This window comes from Hoplias malabaricus, chromosome 2 (genome assembly GCF_029633855.1).
Source record: "Hoplias malabaricus isolate fHopMal1 chromosome 2, fHopMal1.hap1, whole genome shotgun sequence".
Taxonomy (NCBI): Eukaryota; Metazoa; Chordata; class Actinopteri; order Characiformes; family Erythrinidae; genus Hoplias; species Hoplias malabaricus.
In genome coordinates, this window is record NC_089801.1 from 39,372,364 (window position 1) to 39,397,850 (window position 25,487).

The 25,487-nt window shown below is 42.4% G+C and overlaps 2 protein-coding genes across 5 annotated transcripts in view; one reads left to right on the forward strand and one right to left on the reverse strand.

Annotated features, from left to right (window-relative positions):
- The window catches only part of arhgap20b (Rho GTPase activating protein 20b), a 29,625-nt gene extending 17,557 nt beyond the window's left edge, over positions 1–12,068 (forward strand). For 2 of the 4 annotated variants that reach the window (XM_066662217.1, XM_066662216.1), the window contains 3 exons: positions 1,193–1,382; positions 5,451–5,568; positions 8,358–12,068. In XM_066662217.1, coding sequence (XP_066518314.1) covers positions 1,193–1,382; positions 5,451–5,568; positions 8,358–10,225 — 2,176 coding nt within the window. In that variant the 3' untranslated portion in view covers positions 10,226–12,068. The remainder of the gene's footprint in view (positions 1–1,192; positions 1,383–5,450; positions 5,569–8,357) is intronic. The other 2 variants (XM_066662218.1, XM_066662219.1) reach the window with 1 other exon arrangement.
- Positions 12,069–15,354: 3,286 nt separating this feature from the next.
- On the reverse strand, positions 15,355–24,620 carry gpr83 (G protein-coupled receptor 83). Its single transcript, XM_066661425.1, has 4 exons — positions 24,300–24,620; positions 24,022–24,147; positions 23,295–23,428; positions 15,355–18,266 (listed from the first exon to the last, which is right to left on the reverse strand). The coding sequence occupies exons 1-4, from the start codon at positions 24,618–24,620 to the stop codon at positions 17,789–17,791; spliced, it is 1,059 nt and encodes a 352-aa protein (XP_066517522.1). The 3' UTR covers positions 15,355–17,788.
- Positions 24,621–25,487: the final 867 nt, after the last annotated feature.

Consider the following 25,487-nt stretch of genomic DNA (forward strand, 5'->3'; position numbering starts at 1 on the left):
ATCCACGTTGCTTTAGGTCCAGTGTAAAGTTTCCACAGTCAGTGATAGTTTGGGGTGCCATGTCATCTGCTGGTGTTGGTCCACTGTGTTTTCTGAGGTCCAAGGTCAATGGAGCCGTCTACCAGGAGGTTTCAGAGCACTTCATGCTTCCTGCTGCTGACCAACTTTATGGAGATCCAGATTTCATTTTCCAACAGGACTTTGTACCTGCACGCAGTGCCAAAGCTACCAGTACCTGGTTTAAGGACCATGGTCTCCCTGTTTTTAATTGGCCAGCAAACTCACCTGACCTTAACCCCATAGAAAATCTAGGGGGTATTGTGAAGAGGAAGATGTAATACTCCAGACCCAACAATGCAGAAGAGTTGAAGGCCACTATCAGAGCAACCTGGGCTCTCATATAACACCTGAGCAGTGCCACAGACCATCGACTCCATGCCACGCCTCGTTGCATTGCTTTTCATGTTCATATTTCTCAGTTGGCCAGTGTTTCAAAAAATCCTTTTTTTTGTATTGGTCTTAAGTAATATTCTAATTTTCTGAGACACTGTATTTGGGGTTTTCATTAATTGTCAGTTATAATCATCAAATTAAAAGAAATAAACACTTGAAATACATCAGTCTGTGTGTAATGAATGAGTATAATATACAAGTTTCACTTTTTTAATGGAACTACTGAAATAAATCATCTATACACACACACACACACACACACACACACACACACACACATTCTGTATAGCCTGTAATTATTCTCATTAGCATGTAATGTTTTGTGTGAATTATGCTAATTCTCCTCTAACGCGAGTGGCCTCGGTCCTGACCACATAAGTGCTGCAATAAACCCTTTTCCATATTCATAGCCTTTTATTCTGTATGTGTGTGTGTGTGAGAGTGTGTATGAGGGGTGTTATTGGAACATTGCCGCTGGGTAAACTCCCCTCTTGTGTGTTTCCTGCTCCCAGTTTGTTTACATTAAAAACATTTTTCCTAGTGTTTACCTGCTCTGTGTGTGTGTGTGTGTGTGTGTGTGTGTGTGTGTGTGTTTGGAATGCTGCCTCAAATGATCCACTCTCTGATGTGTTTATTGTTTCCTATTTGTTTACATGTTTTTTTTTCTTGTGTTTACCTGCTGTTTTGTTGTGTGTTTGTGTGTGTGTTTGTGTGTGTGTGTGTGTGTGTGCACATGTAGTGTGTTAGAGAGGCTGCCCCAGGTGAATCACTCTCTGCTGTGTTACCTGTTTCTGATTCTGCACCGTATTCACTCATGTGCGGATGTTAACCAGATGACAGCTGCCAACTTGGCGTTGTGCGTGGCACCCAGTGTGCTCTGGAGAAACTCTGTATCTAGCACTGAGGAGGAGAACCAGAACAACCTGGAGGTAACACTTACACAGCCCTTATAATGTTAAACACTGAACTAAACACAAACATGAATGAGATCAGTCTAAACAGTATTTACAGTATAAATTTTCCAGAAGGTCCAACAGAGAGAGAGAAAACACAGAGAGGGAAAGAGTCTCTTTCTCTCTGTAAGTCTTTCATTAAAAATGAAAAGGATGTATGAGAAAGATGCATCCTCAACTTTAAAATCATTTCATTATTTATGAACAAACAATTACAAGTGATTCAATCCTTTAGCAAAACAGTAAAGAAAAATAAGTGAAAAGAGCTGGGTGTGTGGTAAAGACAGGTGGGTGGTCTCTGACTTTAGCTCACAGTTCAGACTCTGAGGTGGGTATACTTGTGCTGCATTTGCCACACCGCAGGGCCAGGGTGCACTTTGAGCTCCTGTAAACAGCAAAGCATTGTTGTATGGCCTTGTTTTGTTTCTGGTGCAATTGTGAGCTGAACAGCGGGAGAAGAACAGTGAGCGTAAAGGCTGATGTTAGAGGAGCAGAACTCGTATTTTCTTCTGTAAAGTGGAGCTCTCCTCCATCAAAGCACTTTTAACCCATTCCCGCTGACGTCACTTACCGCTCTTTACATTAAAGATAAAAGCATAAAGGCACGGAGCCGTGGCATCATTCAGGGAAAAGGACGGCTGGCTTTGTTTGGACATTAGTGGGTAAAAGGAGACTTGAGAGAGTGTCTCAAATCCTCCACTTCACAAACCCCAGAGCAGATATGAAGCCTGAGATCCAGCTGAAAACTGACTGTTACTCATTTTTCGAAGAACATCAAATTTATAAGACATTTATTACATTAAAAATGAAATGAGGGCAGGCATCCTTTTCAGGGTAAGCGTGATTGGGTGAGTGTGTGAGTGACTGGGCGAGTGTGTGAAACTGTCCACAGGTGTGTGAGAAACCCTGTGGGCTCTGGACCCACTGAGACCCTGATCAGAATGTGTTACAAATGGATGAGTGAATGAATCAGCTCTTTTTAGGCTATGGATCCTCTTGTCGTATGTCGAACTGATTGTTTAGGTGCTAAAACTTTCCAGTTGCTCAGACACAGACTGGTACTTCACTGTTGCCGTAGCAACAGTTGATTCACTGCGTCCATGCTGCCAACTGAATTGTGCCGCATCAAAAACGATGTGTTTACTCGTCCGCATGCTGAGATTAGCTTATCCTCCCTGCGATAGATCTAGAGCCGTAATCCTGAAATGTACAGCACTCTAGACACCGTAATCAAGGGAGAGCTGTGATATAAGTAGGAGGGCAAAACATGACAGGACTACACCAAAATGCATTAGCATACCCAGCTACACAACAGCACCTCATGAGTTAGCGTCTCAGAACACACAGTTTTGACTTTAAGGCCTCATTCACAAGTTTAAACATAAAACACTTTTTGTAAAATTCTGAGGATGTTTCCTCATCATTAGTGGTTCTCCTGTCCATTTGTGCTGGAAATGTGTTTACGAAGGCCCAGTGTCTGAGACAAACAGAGGCTTGTTCAGGATAAACTACACCTCGCCTTACTGGTCAGCAAGAGCAGTCAGTTTCAGTTGGGATTGGAGGGAAGAAAGAGCCATTAGCATGGACATTAGCCACCTGCAGCCCACCTGAGCTCTGGCAGATCTCACAGAATTTCATGACATGAGCTACATAATAATTAATATAATAAAATAACTAAACTCACTCTACAAGAGATCATGAATTTATTACTCTACACACAGGGTTTTAAGAGACATAATTGAGATTCATATTTTAGAACTAAAAGAAACCAACGTCATAGGTTTCAACTAAACCTCTAGCCAGTGTTTATCAGGCTGTCTCGTCTTGCACAGCTCCAACTCTAACAAGCTTAGAAACTGCTGTTCTCCTCAGCCAGAGGGAGGGGCAGACACACCCACAGCTCCTAAACAAAAAAAAGCACTTGTCTTTGGTCGTGACATTTATTTAGCCAATCAACAGCCAGAGTTAGCTGTCCATCATTTACTGTGGCAGCCAATTGAGTCACAGTCCCGCCTACAGATGGTTGTTTATGGTGCTGAAACATTGCGAAAAACAACAGTGCCTGCTGGCCAGGGTTATGAATGAGACTGCATTTGGGTGCGGATCACGTGAAATGTGAAAGGAACATCTCAAAATCCAAAATTATGCGAGAGGAAATGAACAAAAAATATGCCACGGGAAACAGGCGAGTGAATTTATCCACAAACCTCCTTCCAATGTGTGTTTTTGGACCGTGGGAAGAAAACCGGAGCTCCTGGAGGAAACCTACATGGACACAGTCACTCGGAGTGGGAGTCAAACACACAGGAGCTGTGACTGCGACACCACCTGCTGCACCACCGTGCTGCCCACTTTACGAATATATGCCTTGTCAAATAAAAATTTATAATAATAATAATAATAAAAGAATATATATATATATATATATATATATATGAGAATTATTGTCATTAAAAATGAATTTAATTAACAAAATACCCCACGCAATTATTATAGGGTATTTCATTTCTGTCAAGGGAGCCTTTTAGTCTATGAGTGATCTGAACACCAGGCGTTCTAACTGCGGTGAATCGGGGATGGATTCTTTGCACAAAGACAGCTTTTTTTTTCATTTCTTTTCAGCAATAAGCCTTTTCTGTTTGTTTCATTGGACCAATGCTCAAGTGGCTTCTAAGTATATCTCAGGGATATTGGTTGATTCACATTATTAAAATGAACCAAGATTCAACCTGCACAGAGCGATGGACTGTTCAACGACTGCTAGATAGATAGATAGATAGATAGATAGATAGATAGATAGATAGATAGATTGATTGATCTTAAACAGCAAATTCATTTTCACAGTCTGTGCCATTCATACACTTTACTAGGACATTAGTACAAAATGACAATGTTAAATGATATCTTTTCTGTTATGTAGGTCTTTGAAATACTGTCTAAGAGATTAGAATCACTGTACCAAGACAAAAGGTTAAAGGTTAAATGCAGGCAGTGACCGTGGTTGAAATTATCTCAATATTTGATAATATGTTTCATCAGCCCAAGGCTAGTGCCCCCACTGCAGTGCTACTTCTGCTGTTATGGTAAATGTACAAAAGTAAAGGATATATATATATATATATATATATATATATATATATATATATATATATATATATAAGCCATTTTCACATATTTTTCATATGAACGAAAGTCTGGACAATAAGGTACAGGAGTTACCTTAATGATAGTCTCAGTGATGGCCTTCTGTCTAGGGTGACCTTGGTGGTATACTTGCACTCCTCTTGTTAAGGATGACTCAATGCTGCCCTGTCTTTCAGCACTGGCCACTTTCTTTGCTTTGTTAAACTCTGTAAACCTGTAGATGAACATGTAAAATTAATTTGCTTGCTTATTATAGTAGCCTACTACATTTTTGAAGCTAAAACTGTGTATAGGAAAACACATAAGGAAGTGTTCTGAATTAATTGTTCTACATAAATATTGCAGTTTAAATTTTTTATTTATTTTTAAATCATCAGAAAGTGGGCAGCTGTATGTGGATATGGACTTTTCAGGATATTCATATTGTATCTGGTAACGTTAGGTTTTTATAATTGTAGCTAATTTAGACAACAATTAAGAAAAGGCTACATCCATAAGAACCCTGCACTGTATCTCCAACATAGGAAATCCTATCTTTTGTTGCTTAATAGGCGGCACGGTGTGCAGCAGGTAGTGTCGCAGTCACACAGCTCCAGGGACCTGGAGGTTGTGGGTTTGATTCCCGCTCCGGGTGACTGTCTGTGAGGAGTTGGTGTGTTCTCCCCGTGTCCGTGTGGATTTCCTCCGGGTGCTCCGGTTTCCTCCCACAGTCCAAAAACACATGTTGGTAGGTGGATTGGCGACTCAAAAGTGTCCGTAGGTGTGAGTGTGGGAGTGAATGTGTGAATGTGTGTCTGTGTTGCCCTGTGAAGGACTGGCGCCCCCTCCAGGGTGTATTCCCGCCTTGCGCCCAATGATTCCAGGTATGTTTTCTCAACTGTATTCACTGTCTGTGTCCAGGTGGCTGCACTTGTCCGCTTCCTGATAGAAAACTCTCCCTCCATCTTTGGCGAAGAAGTGGAGACCACCTTCTCTGAACTGTGGAACGCTGCTGAGCAGGAAACAGATGACCTCTCAGGTCAGACCTCAGAGAAACAAGAGCAGAAAAGAGGAGAGAGACAAAACGATGTCTTACTTTTTATCTTCATGATTTAATTATTATTTAAAACAATTGTATGTGAGGTTACGTTTAAAGAAATTGCTCCATTCAGACTGTATACGGTGATATACAGACCTTATATTGATGAGCACTTTGTAGTTCTACAGTTGCAGACTGTAGTCCCTTTGCTATGAGTGGATCAGGCACAGCAGTGATGGTGGAGTTTTTAAAACCTCAGTGACATTGCTGGACTGAAACATCCATCCAACAGCGTCCTGTGGGCAGTGTCCTGTTGGCAGCGTCCTGCGTGCAGTGTCCTGTGGAAAGCGTCCTCTGGGCAGTGTCTTGTGGGTAGTGTCCTGAGGGAAGTGTCTTTTAGAAAGTGTCTTGTTAGCGGTCTCCTGTAGGCAGTGTCCTGCGACCCTCTGATAAAGGACAAGAAGATGACCAACATGAATTGGCAGTGACAGAAATGCTACTGCCTCTGACTGTCTTTGTTTCTGACATTGGGCTTAAAGACTCCAGCAGCACTTATGTGTCTGATCCACTTGTACCAGCACAATACACACTAACACACCACCACGTAAATGTCACTAGAGCACTGAGAAGGACCCCAATCATAACTGCTTAGGAAGGAAACAGATGACCTCTCAGGTCAGACCTCAGAGAAACAAGAGCAGAAAAGAGGAGAGAGACAAAACGATGTCTTACTTTTTATCTTCATGATTTAATTATTATTTAAAACAATTGTATGTGAGGTTACGTTTAAAGAAATTGCTCCATTCAGACTGTATACGGTGATATACAGACCTTATATTGATGAGCACTTTGTAGTTCTACAGTTGCAGACTGTAGTCCCTTTGCTATGAGTGGATCAGGCACAGCAGTGATGGTGGAGTTTTTAAAACCTCAGTGACATTGCTGGACTGAAACATCCATCCAACAGCGTCCTGTGGGCAGTGTCCTGTTGGCAGCGTCCTGCGTGCAGTGTCCTGTGGAAAGCGTCCTCTGGGCAGTGTCTTGTGGGTAGTGTCCTGAGGGAAGTGTCTTTTAGAAAGTGTCTTGTTAGCGGTCTCCTGTAGGCAGTGTCCTGCGACCCTCTGATAAAGGACAAGAAGATGACCAACATGAATTGGCAGTGACAGAAATGCTACTGCCTCTGACTGTCTTTGTTTCTGACATTGGGCTTAAAGACTCCAGCAGCACTTATGTGTCTGATCCACTTGTACCAGCACAATACACACTAACACACCACCACGTAAATGTCACTAGAGCACTGAGAAGGACCCCAATCATAACTGCTTCCCAACCATTAAAACAAGGCAAAATTGGGTAACAGTAAGACCCCAGTCTCCAACTATAGAACTACAGAGTGACCGGAGTGGACAGTGGAGCTGAGAGAGAGGACAGTGGAGCCTGGGTCGATATGAGCACGGTTGGGCTTTTCCCTGGAGGATTATGCATTGTTATTCTTTGGCTTTTGTCTGTTTTCTCAGTTTTGTAGAAGGGTAGACTATTCTAATGCTTCAAGAATCCTCTGTGGACCCTCCACTGAAAGTCAATGAGGTGGGCTCTTTAAGCCATCCACTTCAGGCTTGGGTCCTGTGCGACACGATCTTAACATTTCTGGGGAGATTAGCTTGTTAGTTGGTAGGGGTTACGTGTCTCAGATGCCTTTGGCAGAGAGGAATCAGGGGCCTCTGAGTCAGTGACATCTTTAGATCATGTCCCACTGTAGCCAAGATTATCTTCTGTTGCTATGCGACACTAATATGTGATGGATATATTTTATACAAAGTAACAACCCTTGGTACCTCACTAGTAATTAATTAGAATTTAAACCATCGTAACTAAGACAAAAAACTCAAGTTATTTGCTCAGAATATTCTGTCATTTCACTAAATCGTGTACCTAGGCTAAAACTTGATTGTGCCCAAAAAGATTATTTGGAAAGAGGAAATTAAAATAAATAATAAGAAAATAATAGTGCAGGGAAAGTACAGGCACTTCCCTGCACTTTAATAAATAAACAGAAAAAAGTACTGAAATACAGAATAAACGGAGTACAAAAGATGGTGTAGTGTTGCCTTAATGTGGATCTATAGAGCACAGGGTGTAGGTTTGCCAACTTCATATCTGACTTTCCATTTCCACTGTAGTCTATAAGAGCCCATGGTGACATGTGTGTCACAAACAGTTTCTAAGGACACAAGTTTATTCTTCACTTTAAATAAGATGCCCTTGAGTAACGTTCACTGAACATCCTGTATGCAGTCACATGACAGTGAGTGAATGTGTGTGTGACCTCAGTTACAGAATGACAGTGTGTGCTGAGGACAGGAATGCTGAGGTGTGTTCCAGGATTAGATGCTTTAGTGACACTGGCCCACACTGATCCCAGTTCAGGAACAAAATGTTGAAATACAAATTACAAAATTGCTGCTGGGATGTTCATGTTATATTGGGATTTTAACACCAATATAATAACAGAATAAGGCAATAAATGTGAATTTGTGTCTTCCAAGTAGTTTCTCTTAAGAGTTAAATGTTTACCTACACAAGCCTGATATTGTCATCCTTATTGTTTTTTCCCTTCCACCTTAAATATTGTTTAATTCCATGTTAAATGGGTCAGGCATTGGTGTGGTTTAACAGATTTGGGCAGTGAGTGTTCTCCTCTGAGTTTGTTCAGCTGTTCTACATCACAGGTCTCTCTCTCTCTCTCTCTCTCTCTCTCTCTCTCTCTCTAAACTCTTTCCATCTCTCAGCAAGTGCCTCATTCCTGTTGCACTCCTCCTCCTCCGAGACGGATCCGGACGGTCTTCCCTGTCCTCTCCTCTCTGCTGATCTACACCCCTTCCTTCCTCTGAGCTTTCTCCACCGCGAGGTTCACCCTTTAAAGATCACCATGGCGAGGGCGGGTGTGGCATGTAGCTACGGGTCGCTGGCTATGGCATCATCTCGTTCAAGTGCGTCTGTGAGATCACTCAATGCCGGAAAGCTGAGTGAGACTCGGAACCGGTGTCTTTCAGAACCGTCCGTGTGTTTGGAAGCGTCAGGAATGCCGAATCATCTTCCTGTTCTCCGTCAATTCAGCTGCGAGAGCGAAGCAATCAGTGGCAGAATCAGCCAATCACAAGGCCAGGTTCGCAAAGGGGCAGGGAAAGGGCGGTACGCCTTTTGGAAATCGCCACAATTTTCATCTCGTTTCCGTCACCCAGCGCAGAGGCTCGCCAGCATGTCCAGTCTCTCGTCCACCACCACCGCATCCTCTCTCAGCTCACTGGACAGCACAGTGTCCTTTAGCTCCTCAGAGCCAATCCAGAGCCCTGGTGAGAGTCAGCCCCGCCCCTTTCTGTTTGGCTCTTCTGCTAGGCTCCGCCCACTAACTCCAGAGATGCCCAGAAAGCTGTGGAACATGGCTTTCACATATGAAGAGTTTGGAGACGGACAGGACGAGTCTAAAGGTGTTTATAGGTCTCATATCACCCTCAAGGATGAACACAAAGACAGTGATGATGCAGGGAAGACTAAGGAAGGTATAGGACAAATAATGGAGAGCGATAAGGATGAAAAGATAGGTGCAACTGCAGATAAAATCAGAGAGACACAACCAGAAGGAAGTGAAAGTTCCTCTGATGAGAGCTGTGCCGAGGCTCGCCCAAACCCAGATGACCTTGAACCTCTTTCTAGCGCCTTCACACCTGGAGGAGATAAAGGAGACTCACAGGAGAACGAGCCCCAGCTGAGGCACGAAAATGATGAGAAGTGGGAGACATCTGTGGCTCACATTTGTCTGGAGCGTCCAGCCTTGGATTCAGATGCAAATGTAGCGCAAATGTCTGCTAATAAACATAACCTGGATCTCCCTTTAGGACAAGAGAGAGTCAACAGGATGAAAATCACTTTTTTTCCAACTGTGGGTCGAGTGATGCTTAAACAACAAACAAAAGAGGGTGCAGTTGCTGATGCTGGGAGCTCTGGGATTACCATGGAAACAAGTCAGGCAGGTAGCATAGCGCAGGTAAACATTCCACAGACGCTATTTTACAGGCAGGATGCTCAACTGTTGCTGCATTCATCACAGATTAACGAATGTGACCAAAACAATAGCTGTGTTTGTGTTTCCACGGCAACCGAAGATAATGCTAACCCATCATTTAGCAATAGTGAGGTCGTTAGCGATAGCATATCAGCAGAAACAACAGATAGTATCTGCAGCAGCGACCCAAGCCACATACTTAGCATTAGTGATTCTTCCAATATCGGCCACGCCCCTCCTAGCATCTGCAGCACAGACAACATTAACAACAGGCCTAACATCCTTCCTGCTAACGAGAACAAAAGCCCCAGAAACTTCCGCCACACAATTCGCATCCGCCTCCCTACAAATGTGCGCAACACCGTCCGAGCGTACTTCACCAACACAAATACGCTAGCTAATACTAGTGCTAATAACAGTGCTAATGCTAATGTGTCATCCGCACACACTACTAGCACGCCCAACAAAACACAAAACAAACAGTTGTTCAGCAGCAAGCTCCACTGGCAGAAAGCAGGCAGTAATACACAGCCATATCCTCAAGGGGGCGTGACTACTGCAAGCCATTTGCTTTCAGAGGAATTTCAAGCCTGAGCAGTAAAGCGTAAAAAATTGTAATTATTTTCTCATTTGTTGCACACGTTTAATAATTAAAGTAAATCAGACAGACTTGAATAATCATGTCAAAACAAACAAACAAACAGCCTCTGTCTTTGACTGTGGATATGTTCCTCTGAATCTGAACTTAAAGGGCATTAATCAGGAATGTCTTCCTCTTTCAAATGTAGACTCTGTGAGGATTTGATGGCATTCAGCCTTCCTATCTGTAAAGTCAGGTGCTGGTGTTGAAGTTCACACAAACCACTCCAACTCTCCAGAATACACAGTTCCACTGCTCCACACACCAGTGATGAGTATCTGATATTGATTGTGACATCACTAATGCGCTTGTGGCTTCCATCAGTGTGTCATTTACGTCTGAGATACAGGGGGTGGTATTGAGTCATCGCCACTGGAAGCAGGCAGCCTCAGGGGGCGGTGATTAATTTAAGCCCCTTTAGCATTAACACCATTCGCAAAGCTCTGTGAGTGATTATTATTCTGTACATACCCCCCACCAGTTGGACAGAGTTTTGTAAAACCCCCTTCAGAGGACAGTAGACAGACCTGTCCAACTTCACTGTCGCCATGGCAACTGCACAAGGCAGTGGACACTAATGCACACATCAGTGCCCCATGAGTCAAACAGTTTTTGTATGCCTTTGACCAATCATCTATGGCACGTAGCAGTGACCGCCCAGTGGTCAGACCCCAGACCGTTGTTCCCAGTGCTGGTTGAGGACCTGATTGAGACCAGGCGCTTTCTGAGGAGAAACATAATCATTAAATATATACGACAACAGAGTGTAAAACACTCACAGTGCCCATCTCTGAGAGAGAGGAGGACATGCAGCTGGGTCTGAAAAGACATGGAGCAGAGAGAAGAACAGCTTGGCCCTGTGGGGTCTGAAAGGATAAAGAACAACTCTTTCATCCCGATCAGTGTCATAACGAGTCTGGAGTGACCTGGTGTGTGTGTGTGGAACTATCCACAGGTGCGAGTGTGTGTGAGTGATGAGGTGAGTGTGTTCCACCGTAACCCTGATGAGGATAAAGTGTTTATGGACTAAGCAATAAACAGTTGATTAATGAATTTTTAACTACATTATTTTGAGTAATTACACATGTATCTTTAAACGGATAATGAAAGGTGAAGAAACCTTTTGTGTCTTTATTTTTATTTGAATGTTTAATGTAAACACTAGGCACTGCTTTATTTATCTCATGTTTATCATATTTATTAGAAGATCAGTCATTCCTGAATAATTGCACAGTGCACACCTGATTTTAAATATGATGTGTAGACGCACATCTTTACATCCTACGTTAACCCTTTAATGCTCAGATAAAATAAAGATCTGTTGTATATGCTCAGTTTGTGGTCAGCTGTTTTAAAATGTTGAAATAATGAAAACATCTTTTGATATAGAGAGAATGTAACTTTTTTTAAATTAAAGCAAGTAAACATAATGATTTCTGTTTGCCTCTCGGTTTTTCTTCTTGAGCCGTGTACAGAGACGTCAGGCGGAGGGAAGGTTACACATGTTAAACACGTGTTCTCAGACTCAGGGCAGGTTTAGGAGTTTGTTGTTGTGTGTGATGTTTCTGAAAGTTTATTAAGTGTCTGTCTTTCTGAGAGATGTGTTTCAGGCCGTCTTTAATCAGAGAGAAAGAGGAGCAGATCTGTATGTGAACACAGCAGGGGTCCAGCCATTAAAAGCTTTTAATTCTGGCTGTAATTTAACTGAGAGGAGCTTTTATAGATATCTATTTAGTCCGGGAAATGATGTAGTTTGGGTAAGTGTGTGTGTATGATAGAGAGAGAGGGAGGAATATAGAGTCATTTGCATTATTTGATTATTTGATACAAAAAATAAAAAAAATCAATGTAACAAACACATTCTTTTCAGAGAAGAGTGCTGTAACGAATTCTGTCAATAAAAACTCTACAGGATGATTTTGCTTCTAATTAAATGAAATGGTGAAATGTAAAAGATTGAAAGAATGAATGAGTGAAACTAATGGAATTAGAGAAGTAGTGAGAGAGTGAAACTGAAATGAAAGAGTGAAATGATGAATCCATGAAATGATAAAATATTGAACAGGAAACAATGGAATAATGAGAGGGTCAAATAAAATTGAAAGAATGAAATAACGAGAGTGAAATTGAAGTAAAATAGAATGAAATAAATAGTTGGAGAGTGAAATAATGGAACAGTGAGAGGGTGAAATAAAGCAAGTGGAAAAAAAATGTTGTTTTGCTGTGAATAATCAGGGTTATGTTTAATGGTGAACGCCAGTGGAAACATGTTGAGACCCTGATGGACAGAATTTGTTCCTGGAAATATAAATAGGATTATTAATGAGCAGCGGACATTTTACAATTGAGGCGTAAACCCAGTCTGCCTCTAGGGGGCGTTTTGTCATTTATTTATTTATTTATTTAAGTTTTTGCTTATTGTGGTTTAGCTAGGACTCTAGCCTCGCTGACCTGAGTGTGCTCATGTTCACAAACTGGTTTTAGTTTTGAGTAACGGCACTGTTGCAAGTTCACGATTGTACTTTTATGTGGTTTATTAGTTGTTTTGTCAGCGGTGACTCTTAGCCCCTCATGGTTTTTAGAATTATGAATTATACAAAACAGAGATTTTCTGTTATTAGAACGGCACATATACTGAGGTTAATGGTAATGAATTAAAAAAATATATCTGTGAGATCTTGTGTGTTGTTCCTGTCTGCTCTCATCTGCCCAGATTTCCAACAAACACTGCCCCTCATTGCTGGACCAGAGTGAACCCTTTGGTACTGAGTGTGTTGACAGTGAGTGTCGCATCACATGTTCCGGTTTGGCACTCTGGCACCGTGAACGTTCACACTAGTCAAACCAGCTGGATTCTGAGAGAATAGAAGAAGCTGGGATTAGTCATCAAAAGGCACTCGATTGCTAATGGGATGGAGAACAGACTGGATGGAGATTAGATAGTGGCCTGTGACTTGTGTTTTGTTGTCTCCCAGGAGCTGAAGTGGATTCTACAAAGCTCTTGGTGCCAGTGTGTCCCCTCTCTGCTGCTCTGTAATGGATCAGATTCAGGTGGATCTTTTTCTAAGAGCTTTCCAGGAAAACAGGTCTAATGGTCAGGGCGATGATTACCCCCAGACTCACATTTTGGACATCAAACATGATTACCCCCAATTTGGACACACTTCCTGTCAGAGGTTAGCTGAGGATTTTTAAAATGTATTTATTAACAAACACTGCCTTCTGGAGTCTGTGGCATTTAAAGCATTAATACTAAGATGCCTCAACCACTTTCGGACATACTTTACACCATTCAGTTTTTATCATCATGCTCCTAAACACACTGCACTAACCACCCCCAACAGCCGTCTCTCCATCTCCTCCATCAGGTAAATTAGTGTTTCTCAGAACCTTCGGCTATCGATTCTGGAGAACAGGGAATGTAGAGGTTTTAGCAGAGTGTGGGAAGTGGCTCAGTAATAACTCTGTAACATGGAAAGACACATTTCTTTTATTCATTGATCATCTTCTTTGCCCTCCTGAAATTGACCAGTAACTGTACATTTACAAAAAATGTGATTTGTATGTTTAAATAATTATGTTGATTCATGAATCTGTGATGTGTTGAGGGAGAATTAAATGTTTTTCTCCAGGACATGATGCTAACATTAGTTCTATCCGAAATCAGAGCTGTGCTGCCGTAAAACATCCCCTGTAGGAGGGACTCTGACTCCATTGGCTGCACACTGAAAGATGGACAGATAACTCTGGCTGCTGATTGGCTAAATAAACGACCAATGAAATGCGCGTACTCCGTGTCAAAAAATGAGAAGATTACGTAATTTACGTGACGGTTGGCAACACTACGTGTGTGTATTCTGTCAAGCAATATCAGACCGACAGCGTCGTAGTCGGGGGAAAAGTGGGTGAAAAGAGTTATCAGGGCCCCAAGTGGGGGGAGGGCCCTTAAGGAGTCTGGGATTTGATTGTCCTTTTAATATTACTATCACAATAAATGTTGCTAACTAATGTAAATTAAACATTTTGGGTAGGCAAATCGGTTGACGTATGGATTGAATTGTGTGTCTGTGTGTCTATTGTGTGTCATATAGTGTCTGAGGAGCATCACCCCTTGTACAAAATGGTTTAGTCCGCCTTCACTGGGCTTTTTTTTTCTTAATTAGGGGTATTTAAATTCTAGCGTTCATTCTGCTGAAGAGGCAGTGCACATTCTATTGGTGCTATTGAAGATGATGCCCTGGAAAGCGAAATCCGGTTTCCAGAATAAAAATCAGAGGCAGGAAAGAGACAAAAGAAATGACGGCAAGCAACTACAAACTTCTATCTCAAAGAAAGGTGAGCCCAAATGTGAAAGCAAAAGTCTACAATAAATTAACTCCTGTGGTTATAAAACACTTCAATAACACCACGATTGTCAGTGCTAAAACTTCATAACACAAAATTAGAAATGACATGCTGCCTTGTCTGTAATCTGAGGTAAAATCGAAATAATTTTTTGTTTGCAAAGCCTACCACACCATTGCAATATTATACTAATTAATATTTATTATTGGGCTATAACATAATTAGGCTAAGAGCCTAACTTATTAATGTGATTGGTTCACAAATTAGTAGCTAACTTGTAAAACGCATGGCACTCAGTTTCAAAAACGTTCACAGAGGGTGATGCAGCGACAGACTTCTGGTTTGGTGGTTGAGGGGGGCTCATGGTTGTTGATAATTAAAGGATTGGGGGCTACAGCCCCTCTAAAAGAGGTCTAATGACATCCATGTGAGTAATTTTGATTATATTGGGATGATTTTGAGATTATTCTAGGATTATTTTGGATTTGGACACTGTGGAAATGAGTGGTTATTACTATTCACTCATCAGAATGCATGTTTATGCAAACAATAATTACAGTCTGATAAACAGAGAACACATCCAAAAGGACAAAGCCAGAGATGCTGAGACAGAGGAGATATTCATTAATCACAGTTGAGAACTTTTCCTAAGGTTAAGTTTTTGTGTGAGAGAATAACATGAGAACATGTTCAGCACACTTTAATGACAAAGACAAGAATGAGATGTAAACAGGATTAAGTCCATAGCACACAACCTTGGCTTTTGAAACTAGTTCAATGCATTCCTTTTAAACCTTTTAAAAGGGAATGAAGTTAGTGTGTTACAGCAACGTCTACAGATAAACACAAGTACAAACTATAAGCAAAATAATGTACAATGCAATTAAATACTAAACAGTATATTTAGCTATAAAGGAATGTAATGGGGGGAATAGTGAGAAATCTGAGGCGTTTCCACTTGAGAGTTGACAGAGAGCAGTTTAGACTGCTGCATGCTTACACAAACAATTAAAGAAACATGTGCTCTGTTTATTCCCTAATACATCACTAATACAGAAACAGACACCCTTAAAATCGTAAGAAGTAATGAAAAATAGCAATTAATATTCAGATTCTCAGCATTTCCAGGGCCAAAACGCTGAGGAGTGTTCACTTCAAAGGACTGGTCACAGTCATCATTATAAAACTCTGCTGTTGTCCACCACATAACAATGGGTTCCTTAGACGACCTCAGAGCCTCAAATAAAGCATTATGGCACAGTGGAGCTGGATGGGTCATTTACTAGAGATGGACTTGCATTTGAGTCGCACTTAAATCGCTCAAACAGTGGCTTGACTTTTGACATTAAGTAGCTCTGACCTTCCTCGGACTTGGGATTTGGAACTTGTAAACAATCTCTGTGTAATGGAATAATTACTTTTATTTGCTTGATGTATATCTTTTGTGTTTGTTTGCTGACCTGCATTCAGTTCCCTCTCTGCTGTGCTCATTGTAGCACATGCGTGCAACCACAGATATCAGCACTGACCACGGCAGAGGCAAGTTCACCTGCTGGAGCTGAGCCATTTTTCTTTAATTGAAGGTTCAACATTTTTAAATTCTTGCTTAGTGTTAAAAATAAACTCTTAATCTCTTAACAATACATTAATGTCCAGTCTTAGTGGCGTAGCTCAAACTGGTCCAAGTCCCCTTCAGCCAAGTGGTAATTCCCCGCGTGAGAGTTCATGTGTGAAGCTGCACTCTCCTTGATTGTTCCACAGTTCCATTAGTCAGACTCGGAGCCAGAGAGCGAGGCATATGAGAGGTAATTGCTGCCTTTTTTCCTTTCCACCGGTAAATGTACGGTGTGAGGCACAGGAAAGTGTGCAGTAATCTCCTCTATTCATCAATGTCAGTCCAGTGAAACCCCCCTGTGCGGTCCCGCACAGACCTCTAATTATAATTGATTTTTTATCTTTAAGCACAAAAATATATTAGGCATGAGCTACCTGGGCTACACAGCCAAGTAATAATTAGGCAAAAAGGACACTAAACACAAACTCCATGTATCATGTAGTGCAGAAAAAAATTACTAAAATATTGCAATACAGCTGTAAACTTAAAGCTTTTTTTGTAGGCTTCTACATTGAAATATTCTTTTAAAAGTGATCATATAACTGATCAGTTTTGATACTGGAATGTGTGCTAAAAATAATAGAACAGTACACAGTACATGATTTAAACTCATCAAACATCTCAATGCAGTGTTATTGGCCAGACCACACGGCATTCATTTCAACAATAAGAGGATTGACTTGGACTTGCAAAAAAATGACTTGTGATCATCTCTGTCCTTTACAGAGTATTACAGAAAGAAATAAAATGAATTCAGCGTGACTTGATTAGTGTCGGATACTTCCCTTCATTGTTCTCTCAGTGCTCACTGTAGTCTCTGTTCAGGAGCTCATGAGACAACTCAAAACTCTGCATCATTTCCACATGTGTATCATATCTCAGTGGAATCTGACTGCACAGTAAACAGTGGATAAACCATGACTCTATCCTGGCTCTATCTGTTTATCTCTGGCACTGAATTCAGACACAGTGACGCTGGAACCCAGACCCCACAGTGCCCCAACACAGTACCGTTAACAGAGTGCGAGGGCCCTGTTTGTGGTTGGTTCTGTTTGTTCACTCTGCGCTGATCGCTTTCGTAGGCGATGAAGCCCGTACTGGCGATTTTTCTTGAGTGACTATATTTTCTTATTTACAAGAGGACCCTTCCTGACATTTTAGGGAAAATACCATATAAAAAATAAAAGAGATTATTTCAGAATTAACTACATAAATAAAGCACAGAGCACAGCACTCCCTTCAGGAGAAAGGATGTAGAATGAGCCACTCTATAGATAGCCTTGTCAATGGCAGACCCCAGTGCCCCCTTCAGGAGAAAAGAGTATCATCAAGAGACTCACTGAAAATCGGTCAAATAACATTTCAAAACATCCCTCAACATTATAGTGGTGCATAGCAACAGTCTAGCTCCCTCTTCAAGAGAAAAGCAGTTCTCAGTCTGGCTCCCCCTTCAGTTCTCGTTTTGATAAACAGTCTCAGTCGCCTTCCTCAGCTCTCCTGGGGGTGCACGATCGCAGTTCAGCTCCCCCTTTAGGAGTGAAGTGGTAGAAGGCCCTCCTCAGTTCTCCTGGTGGTGCACAGCCTTGCCCCGGCGGCGAAGAAAGGGCAGGGTTCTGAGTTCTGCTCTGAAGCTGTGGTTAAGCCAGCAGTAGATGAAGGGGTTGTAGCAGGTGGAGCTCATGGCGAGCCAGTGAAAGCAGAAGTAGAGGGCATTGTTTGCCTGGATGATTTTGCTGGAGAGCAGCACCACGTAGCAGTTGAGCGGGAACCAGCAGACGGCGAAGACCAGCACCACGGCCATCAGCATCTTCATGGTCATCCGCTTCCTGCGGCGGTGCGCTGTGCTCTGGGCCAAGGTCACGTCCCCGATGGCGTTCCTCAGCCACAGCTTCTTTGCCACTACCACGTACGCCACCGAGATGATCGCCAATGGCAGCACGAACAGCAGGAAGAACGTGGTCAGGTCCAGGTACTTCCAGAACAGGTCAGATGGATCGGGGAAACTCGGCAAACACACCATTCTTACCTTCTGGTCTCTGAGAGGGAGAGAGAGAGAGAAAGATGTAACTACTTGTTTAGTGTGGTGGATAACACTGTTGCTCTCCACACAAAAGGCAGTTCGGTTTCTTTTTAATGAAAGTCTGAGATATAAAGCGAAAGAGAAAGAGGGAGAGAACTATGTGGAAGATTGAGAGATTAAAAAGATAAAGAGAAAAATTCTGAAAAGGAAAGCAGGAAGACAGAGGGGATGTGAGAAATTAAGAAGAGAAACATGGGAAAGAGGGTGACAGTGGGAGACAGAAAGAGCACATATAAAAAGAAGGAAGAAAAGAAAGTAATTGGGGTGAAAAAGAAGGAAAGGGATTGAAAAAGAAGGAAACAGGCAAACCTAAAAAGAAGAGAGACAGAGAGAGGGAGAGGGACTTTAAAGGAAGGAATGAAAAGAAAGATGAACACAGACAAGATAGAAAAGGAGAGAATAATAGAGGAAATAAAGGAAAGAGTAAACAGCTATTCATGTTTTTAGAATTTCATTTCCATGCTGATGCTGTTCAGTTGTTTAATTTTGGTAACACTGAAGAGAGAGAAGAGTATGGAAGCCTGTTTCTGCCACATAAAATAATACAAAAAGGCACCAGTTTTTATTTTTCATTAATATGCAATTTACTATCTCAATATTTTGAGATACTTATTTTTAGATACTAAGTCAATATATTATGATATTATCTCATTATTTTGAGATACATAAGTCAACATAATGAGATTGTGTACTATCTCATATATCTACTTATTATATAAAGTAATGAGATACTATCTCAAAATAATGAGAGTATCTCGAAACACTGAGATAGCAACTTGCATATTAATGAAAATTAAACATTGGTTCCTTATTTTTAAATAGGGAAATGTGGAAGGAAGTAGGTAAAGTTTATTTAAAGAAGGTAATAGTTTATTGAAAACATGGACAAACCCAACCACAGCTGAGACACTCACTAAAAAGCAAAGTAAAGCAGATGTAACCACAGAAGTGGAAAAATAATGTCACATAAACATTCATTCATTATCTGACACATACTCACGGACACTTTTAAGTCGCCAATACACCTTCAACGTGTATTTCTGGACTGTGGGAGGAAACCAGAGCACCCGGAGGAAACCCACGCGGACACAGGGAGAACACACCAACTCCTCACAGACAGTCACCCGGAGCGGGAATCAAACCCACAACCTCCAGGCCCCTGGAACTGTGTGACTGCAACACTACCTGCTGAGCCACCGTGCCGCCCATCACATAAACAATGACTGACAAATAAGACAAACACTGGGCTACTTCACTTGAGGAAAACAAGGGACATCTATGAGTTTCAGTCACTTTGTAGGACAGCCAGAAGAATCAAAACACAACAAAAGCACAGGACAAAACGAACACAGTGAAAAAGAAAGGAGAGACAAGGTCTCGTTAAAGTTGCAGCCTGGTGGACATCCACCATGAGGCAGAATATTTTGTAAACAAAGGAGAACAGAGATGGTGCACATAATCAGTAAGCTCAGTAGAACCACCATGAAACACCACCTCAAATCTTCTACTGCTATTATAGCTGCTGTTTATGGAGCTGTTTGTGTGTGCACTGTAAACAAAGTACAGACAAAATTCCCTGAGCCTGTATCACTGTATGCTTTAAAACTGTCAGTTCTTTCCGCCTCAAAAAATAGTTCTTTTGTGTTATGGATAGTGACATGACACTGTGGCAGTGTGAGGTTTTCATATGTCTCATGACCGTTCTTCTGTCACTTTTCAATACATCTCTGATTATTCCAGCTTGTTGAATTTTTTCAGCGAAGAAAATCCCAATTTCTGAATTTCACCTCTGTCTGTGCTCACACTTAAGAGTGATAGAAAATGATAGAAATGTTCAGACTCCCTGCGGAGGAAACCAGCCGCTTGTCCCTGCAGTCTCACTCTTTTGGTCATTTCCCATAGCTCATGACGACAGGTGAGGGTTGGGACGTGGATTGAACTGCCAATCAACATTTCACTTCTGGCTCAGCTCTCCCTTCACCACTGAAAATTGAGTGGGTTTTTTTTTGCCACTTAATTCAACTTTTTACAAAATATAGTTGTGATATAAGGACATTTTAGTTAGACCGTGTCCAGTCTGAACCAATTCAAACGAAAAAACATTTACAAAGCTTTCGCTTTTCACTGTGTTGAACAAACTTGCACCTTCCTCCACCCCTAGTCCTCCTCTATCAATACTTATCTCTGCCAGTGGGAGCTAGGCATCACACATGCTTTTTATGTCACCCTGAACTCCTGCGACTCGACTTGACACGGCTCGGCTCGACTCATCTCGCTTTTAGCTGGACATTTTTCCTTTAGTTCAGCTCCCCCATGAAATGGAGCAGCTGACGTCCCAGCAACCCATCTCTAATGGGAGCTGCATGCGTTGAAACCACAACAATGCTGGGGGTAAAGTTAGGTGTTATTTATTTGTATTTGTGTGTTGGAGATTTTCATCAGTCGCCAACCCAAGGAGTGTTTGAACCTCTTCAGAACACCTCGGGGTAATGTTACACGCTGCTGTTGTAAGCTGCTCTTATGTGCTGGAGCTTTGCATTTCTTGGTAATTGACAGGTCTCTGGCAGGGTTTACACTCAGCTCAGTTGGAACCTGTAAGCAAGCAGGGACTAAAAAGGTATGGTTCTAGGTACTAGGTACCAGATATGGCCAGCTGAGCCAAGTCGAGGGAAGTTGTCTAGGATTCTATGCGGTTTTCAAAGCACCGCTTTACAGCACTGTCTGGAAACCAAGGGAGTGGGTGGTTTCTCCAGTGCTGAGCCTGGGGATGAAAACACATAGGCTCTATTGTTGCTTTAAAACAACTCTTTTCATCAGTCGACCTCCATCAATCAGGTTTGAATCTCCTGCTTTTAATACACCTCTCATCCAGTGTGAATTATCCATTCTCCACAATCCTGTCATCTGATTGGATGGAATGTAATCAAAGTCAATGTCAAATGAATCTGGACACAGCTCTCTTTTTTGACACTGACACAAATGAGCCAAGACCCACACAGGTCTATTTCCAGATCTTTGCTCTGATGTTTGAAGTGATTTAATTTGCCCTAATCTTCTTTGCGGTTTTTGAGCCTCTAAGCTGAAAGATCAGACCTGTTTCCTCCATCTGCAGATTTACAGAGCCCTCCTCAGCAGGCAGAAATAAACACAAGGGAGGCTGTGAGTTACAGATGGAGGGACGTGGTGGAAGGATCCAGATGGTGGGGTGTTAATATAAAAATCATGAAGATTCTCCTGGATGTTTCAGTCTAGCTCCATCTGGAAAAATTCCCCACTCAGAACACATCCAGCCCACAGCGGTTCCCCAATAATAATCACAGCAGACACTGCCAAGTACGGAGCGGCACAACAGATGGTCCACGCTCGACCAACTGACTCAGGCATAGCTGGCGAAGAGGTGTTATTCTGATGGCAGCAGTAAGTTTCTGCTTCCAGATCGAGGAGCGCTGTTATGTCATTAAAGTATTCTTATCTTAATTCCTTTCAGGACAAAACACTGCTGAGGTCCCTGCAGAGATATCAGAGCCTCTTCCTGAAACCTCCAGCTGTCTTCTGCAAATTAATCTCACTCAGGTCCAGAGTAGTGTTTGAAGTTTCTTTTTAAAATCTTTACATGCTTTTGAAATTCTTTATTTAAATTTTATCTTTTTTTCCCCTTGTGTCATTGGATCTCTGCGTCCCACTTACACAGAGGGCGAGACCAACTGTGCCCTCTAAGGCTCTGTGCACACCTGCATTAACCTGCATCCTGACCATTTTTATTGGACAAATGTCCAAATATGAATGGTGGACAATGCATCTTGAGGACATATTGCAATCATTCAAACCCCACTCGAAGGAGGTCAGAGACACAGGTGACCACATTATTCCTGTAGTGTGAACACCAAAGAGTCTCAATGTGTCTCCAACCGCAATAAGCAACACCCACATTAACCGCATCACTGCACCAGCCAGGGGTTTACCAATAAAAATAATTTCAAGCCATATGTATATGGTCTCTGTGTGTGTGTGTGTGTGTGTGTGTGGTTTTTTTATGTTTCTAAAGCCTCTTTCATGCATGAATTCTAGAGAAATTCTAGAGAAAACCCTTTATACAGCGGACAACTATAGATTTTCTGTGTGAGACACAGGAGATGCTCCGGGACATCATCGGCTCTGTTCACACATGCACTGACTCAGACTTTCTATGGACCTAGGAGGAATTTAAAGGAGGATAAAATTAGGGAAAAATCCTGGACAAATTCTGCAGGTGTCTGCGTTCACACATTCAGCTCCTATGGGCCAAGTCCGGAACATTTCTGGGTCACAATGTGTGAAAGGGAACTCACAAAAACTCGGCTAAATCCCACCTGGGGAAGCGCTGACTCAACTCCTCTAGAAATGATGTGAGAAATCTGATCACAAGCGTCACAGAAGGTGCGTATTAATGCCGACTGCGGCATCATTACAGGTTTAAGATTTAGACACTTACTTTCTCAGGCACAAGCATAACCCCTCATTCTGTCCACTCCATATCCTCTGTCTTCTCCTTTACTTATTTGTTTGCTGTGTTTTCCTGTGTGCTTTGCTCTATATTCCTGCCATAGTCTGGTCCTTGTCTCTGCCTTTGCTGAAACTGTGTCTCTATCCTCTGCCCTCTGCCTTCTGCTCCCCACTCCTGTGGTGATTAACGTTCTCCAACAAATTTCCAGCTTAAAAATCACTGTGATGCTCCACTGAGCTATAATAGAGCCTCTGCCATTGCTACTCTGGGCTCACCACTGCAGAAACTGCACTATGTAAATTTGTGAAGAGGGTTGTAAACCACCAACCCTCCCTCCACTTTCCCATTGATCTCAGGAAAGTGCTGTAAAAGTGCTGTAAGGGGAGCCCAGAAGCAAAAATAAAAAATTTTACTTTTCCTTTAAATTAGTTTTGAAATATTCAGCACTGAACGTCTGTCTAAAATTTGACAGAAAATGTAACAGAGAATGACGTTCCTCACCCGAATTCGAATCGCAGCAGTGTTTGATAGATGGCGTGCGGCAGAGAGAAGCAGGTGGCCATCATCCAGATCAGTGCCACCCACACCACGCCCTGGAGCCGAGACATCCGCTGCTTCATCGGGTGCATCACAACCTTAGGAGAGAGAATCCACCAATCAGAGACAAGAACTCACCATCTCAAGGACTAAATCACACAACTACTGACCTGTGGTGATTTCCCCTACTCTACTGGACTTACTTTCTGTGTGGTTCCTGGTTTTCCACTATCACACTACCCCACAGAATGCGTCATCTCAAAACCCTGTCTCTAATGGGAATAGCGGACTTTGGAAACCACAACATACAGCAGCAGTTAATTGTTGTTGGTTGGGACTGAACACAGAGTTTTTTTTTTCACTTCCTTGTTGTAGCATCCAGCTTTCACCGGATTCTTTCATCAGCCACCGACCAAAGGAGCATTTGAACTTCTTCAAACCACCACAGCATAATTTTATGAGCTGCCCTTGTGAGTTAGTGAAAACAAACAAGATTGCTGCTGCATCTCTCTGGCCAATCAGCACTCTACATAGTTTACACATCATGGATTAGTCATTACTCAGCTCGTTTGGAACCATGAGAGAGCAGGAACTAAAAAAGAACCAGTTCCAGGAACCTGATGGAGAAGCAGAAAAATAGAGTAAAGCAGAGACCAAGCAGAGGGGGCACGTGTGTTTTGTTTACACTCACCTGGTGTCTGTCGATGGCGATAGCGACTAGCGTGAGCACGGACACGTGGACGGAGCAGTACTGAGCGAAACGGCTGATGTGACACATCACCCTTCCGAACACCCACGTACTGTACACAAATCTCACCTACACACACACACACACACGCACACACTTTCTCTCTCAGTTCATTGTAAACAAAATAGGACACCACCACCTGTGTTTAAATTCCTCCCCAGTTTGAAGGGTGTGTTGAGGAGTGTTATGAGGAATGTGTGTGTGTGTGTGTGTGTCCTTACCAATGTGAAGGGTGTGTTGAGGAGTGTGATGAGGATATCTGCAACGGCGAGGTTCATGATGAAGATGCTGGTGACGGACCTCATGCGCTTGTTCTTCATGACAACGTGGCAGACGGCTGTGTTTCCACTGAGGGAGATGATGATGATAATGGAGTACGCCGCAGCGAGGAGGGCCTTCACCGCTGGGCGCTGAGAGTCTGCTCGGTACCGGGGTTCCGCAGCAGACGACAGGTTCCACAGTGCGCTTAGGTTCAGCGCCTGGAGCCGCGAGAACGCAGCCAGGGAACTGTTATTCATACTGGACATCCCCGACATCAGCATCACTGTCCGGGACAAGCTCAGAGAACTGTATTCATACCGGAACCAGCACTTAGGCAGAACCTCACAAAATCATACTGGACACTGAAAACTATACTGTCCTGAACACGTATTCATACCATACACTGAAGAGATCACTGTATACACTCCAGCAAACTCACAGAACCACTACTCACTACTGGATTTCTAATACACCATCATCTAACACTTCCAATGAATCATAATTCATACCAGGTCCAAAACTCTTCGAAAACTGCCATTCACACCGGACACTGAAGATATCGCTGTGCACTCTCCCCAAAACTCTTCATCCTCATCCTCTCTCTCATTCTTCTCTCAGTCTCTCTCTCCCTCTTCTTCATGCCACGACTGCTCCTCCACTTCTGAACATAGAGTCCTCTCTCTCCTCTCTGGCTCTTTTCTCACTCTTCATGTTTTTTTTCTCTCTCTCTGCCCCTCCCTCCTTCTCTTTCTCTCTCTCTTTGCTTCCTCTCTCTCTCTCTCTCTCTCTCTCTCTCTCTCTCTCTCTCATCTGAGCAGCAGAAAGTGAAAGGTGGTGAAAGGTGGGATGAGTGAAAGATTGAGGTTCTCCAGTAAAAAAAAAAGAAACAATGTTTTATTGCTGTTTTCTTGCTGTTCATTTATTGATGTTTATTCTGTGTTTATGTTTGCTGCAGAGCACATTTAATTGTTTATTGATTGGTAGGGTTTGGTCTGTGAGAGATGAGAGACAGAGATGCACAAATATGGGGGACAGAATGAGAGAGAGAGCTAGAGAGAGAGATCAGGGAGAAAGAAAACGATAGAGGGAGAGAGTGTATATTTGTGTTTGTGTTTGTGGAGAGAGAGATAGAGAGAGAGAGAATATAA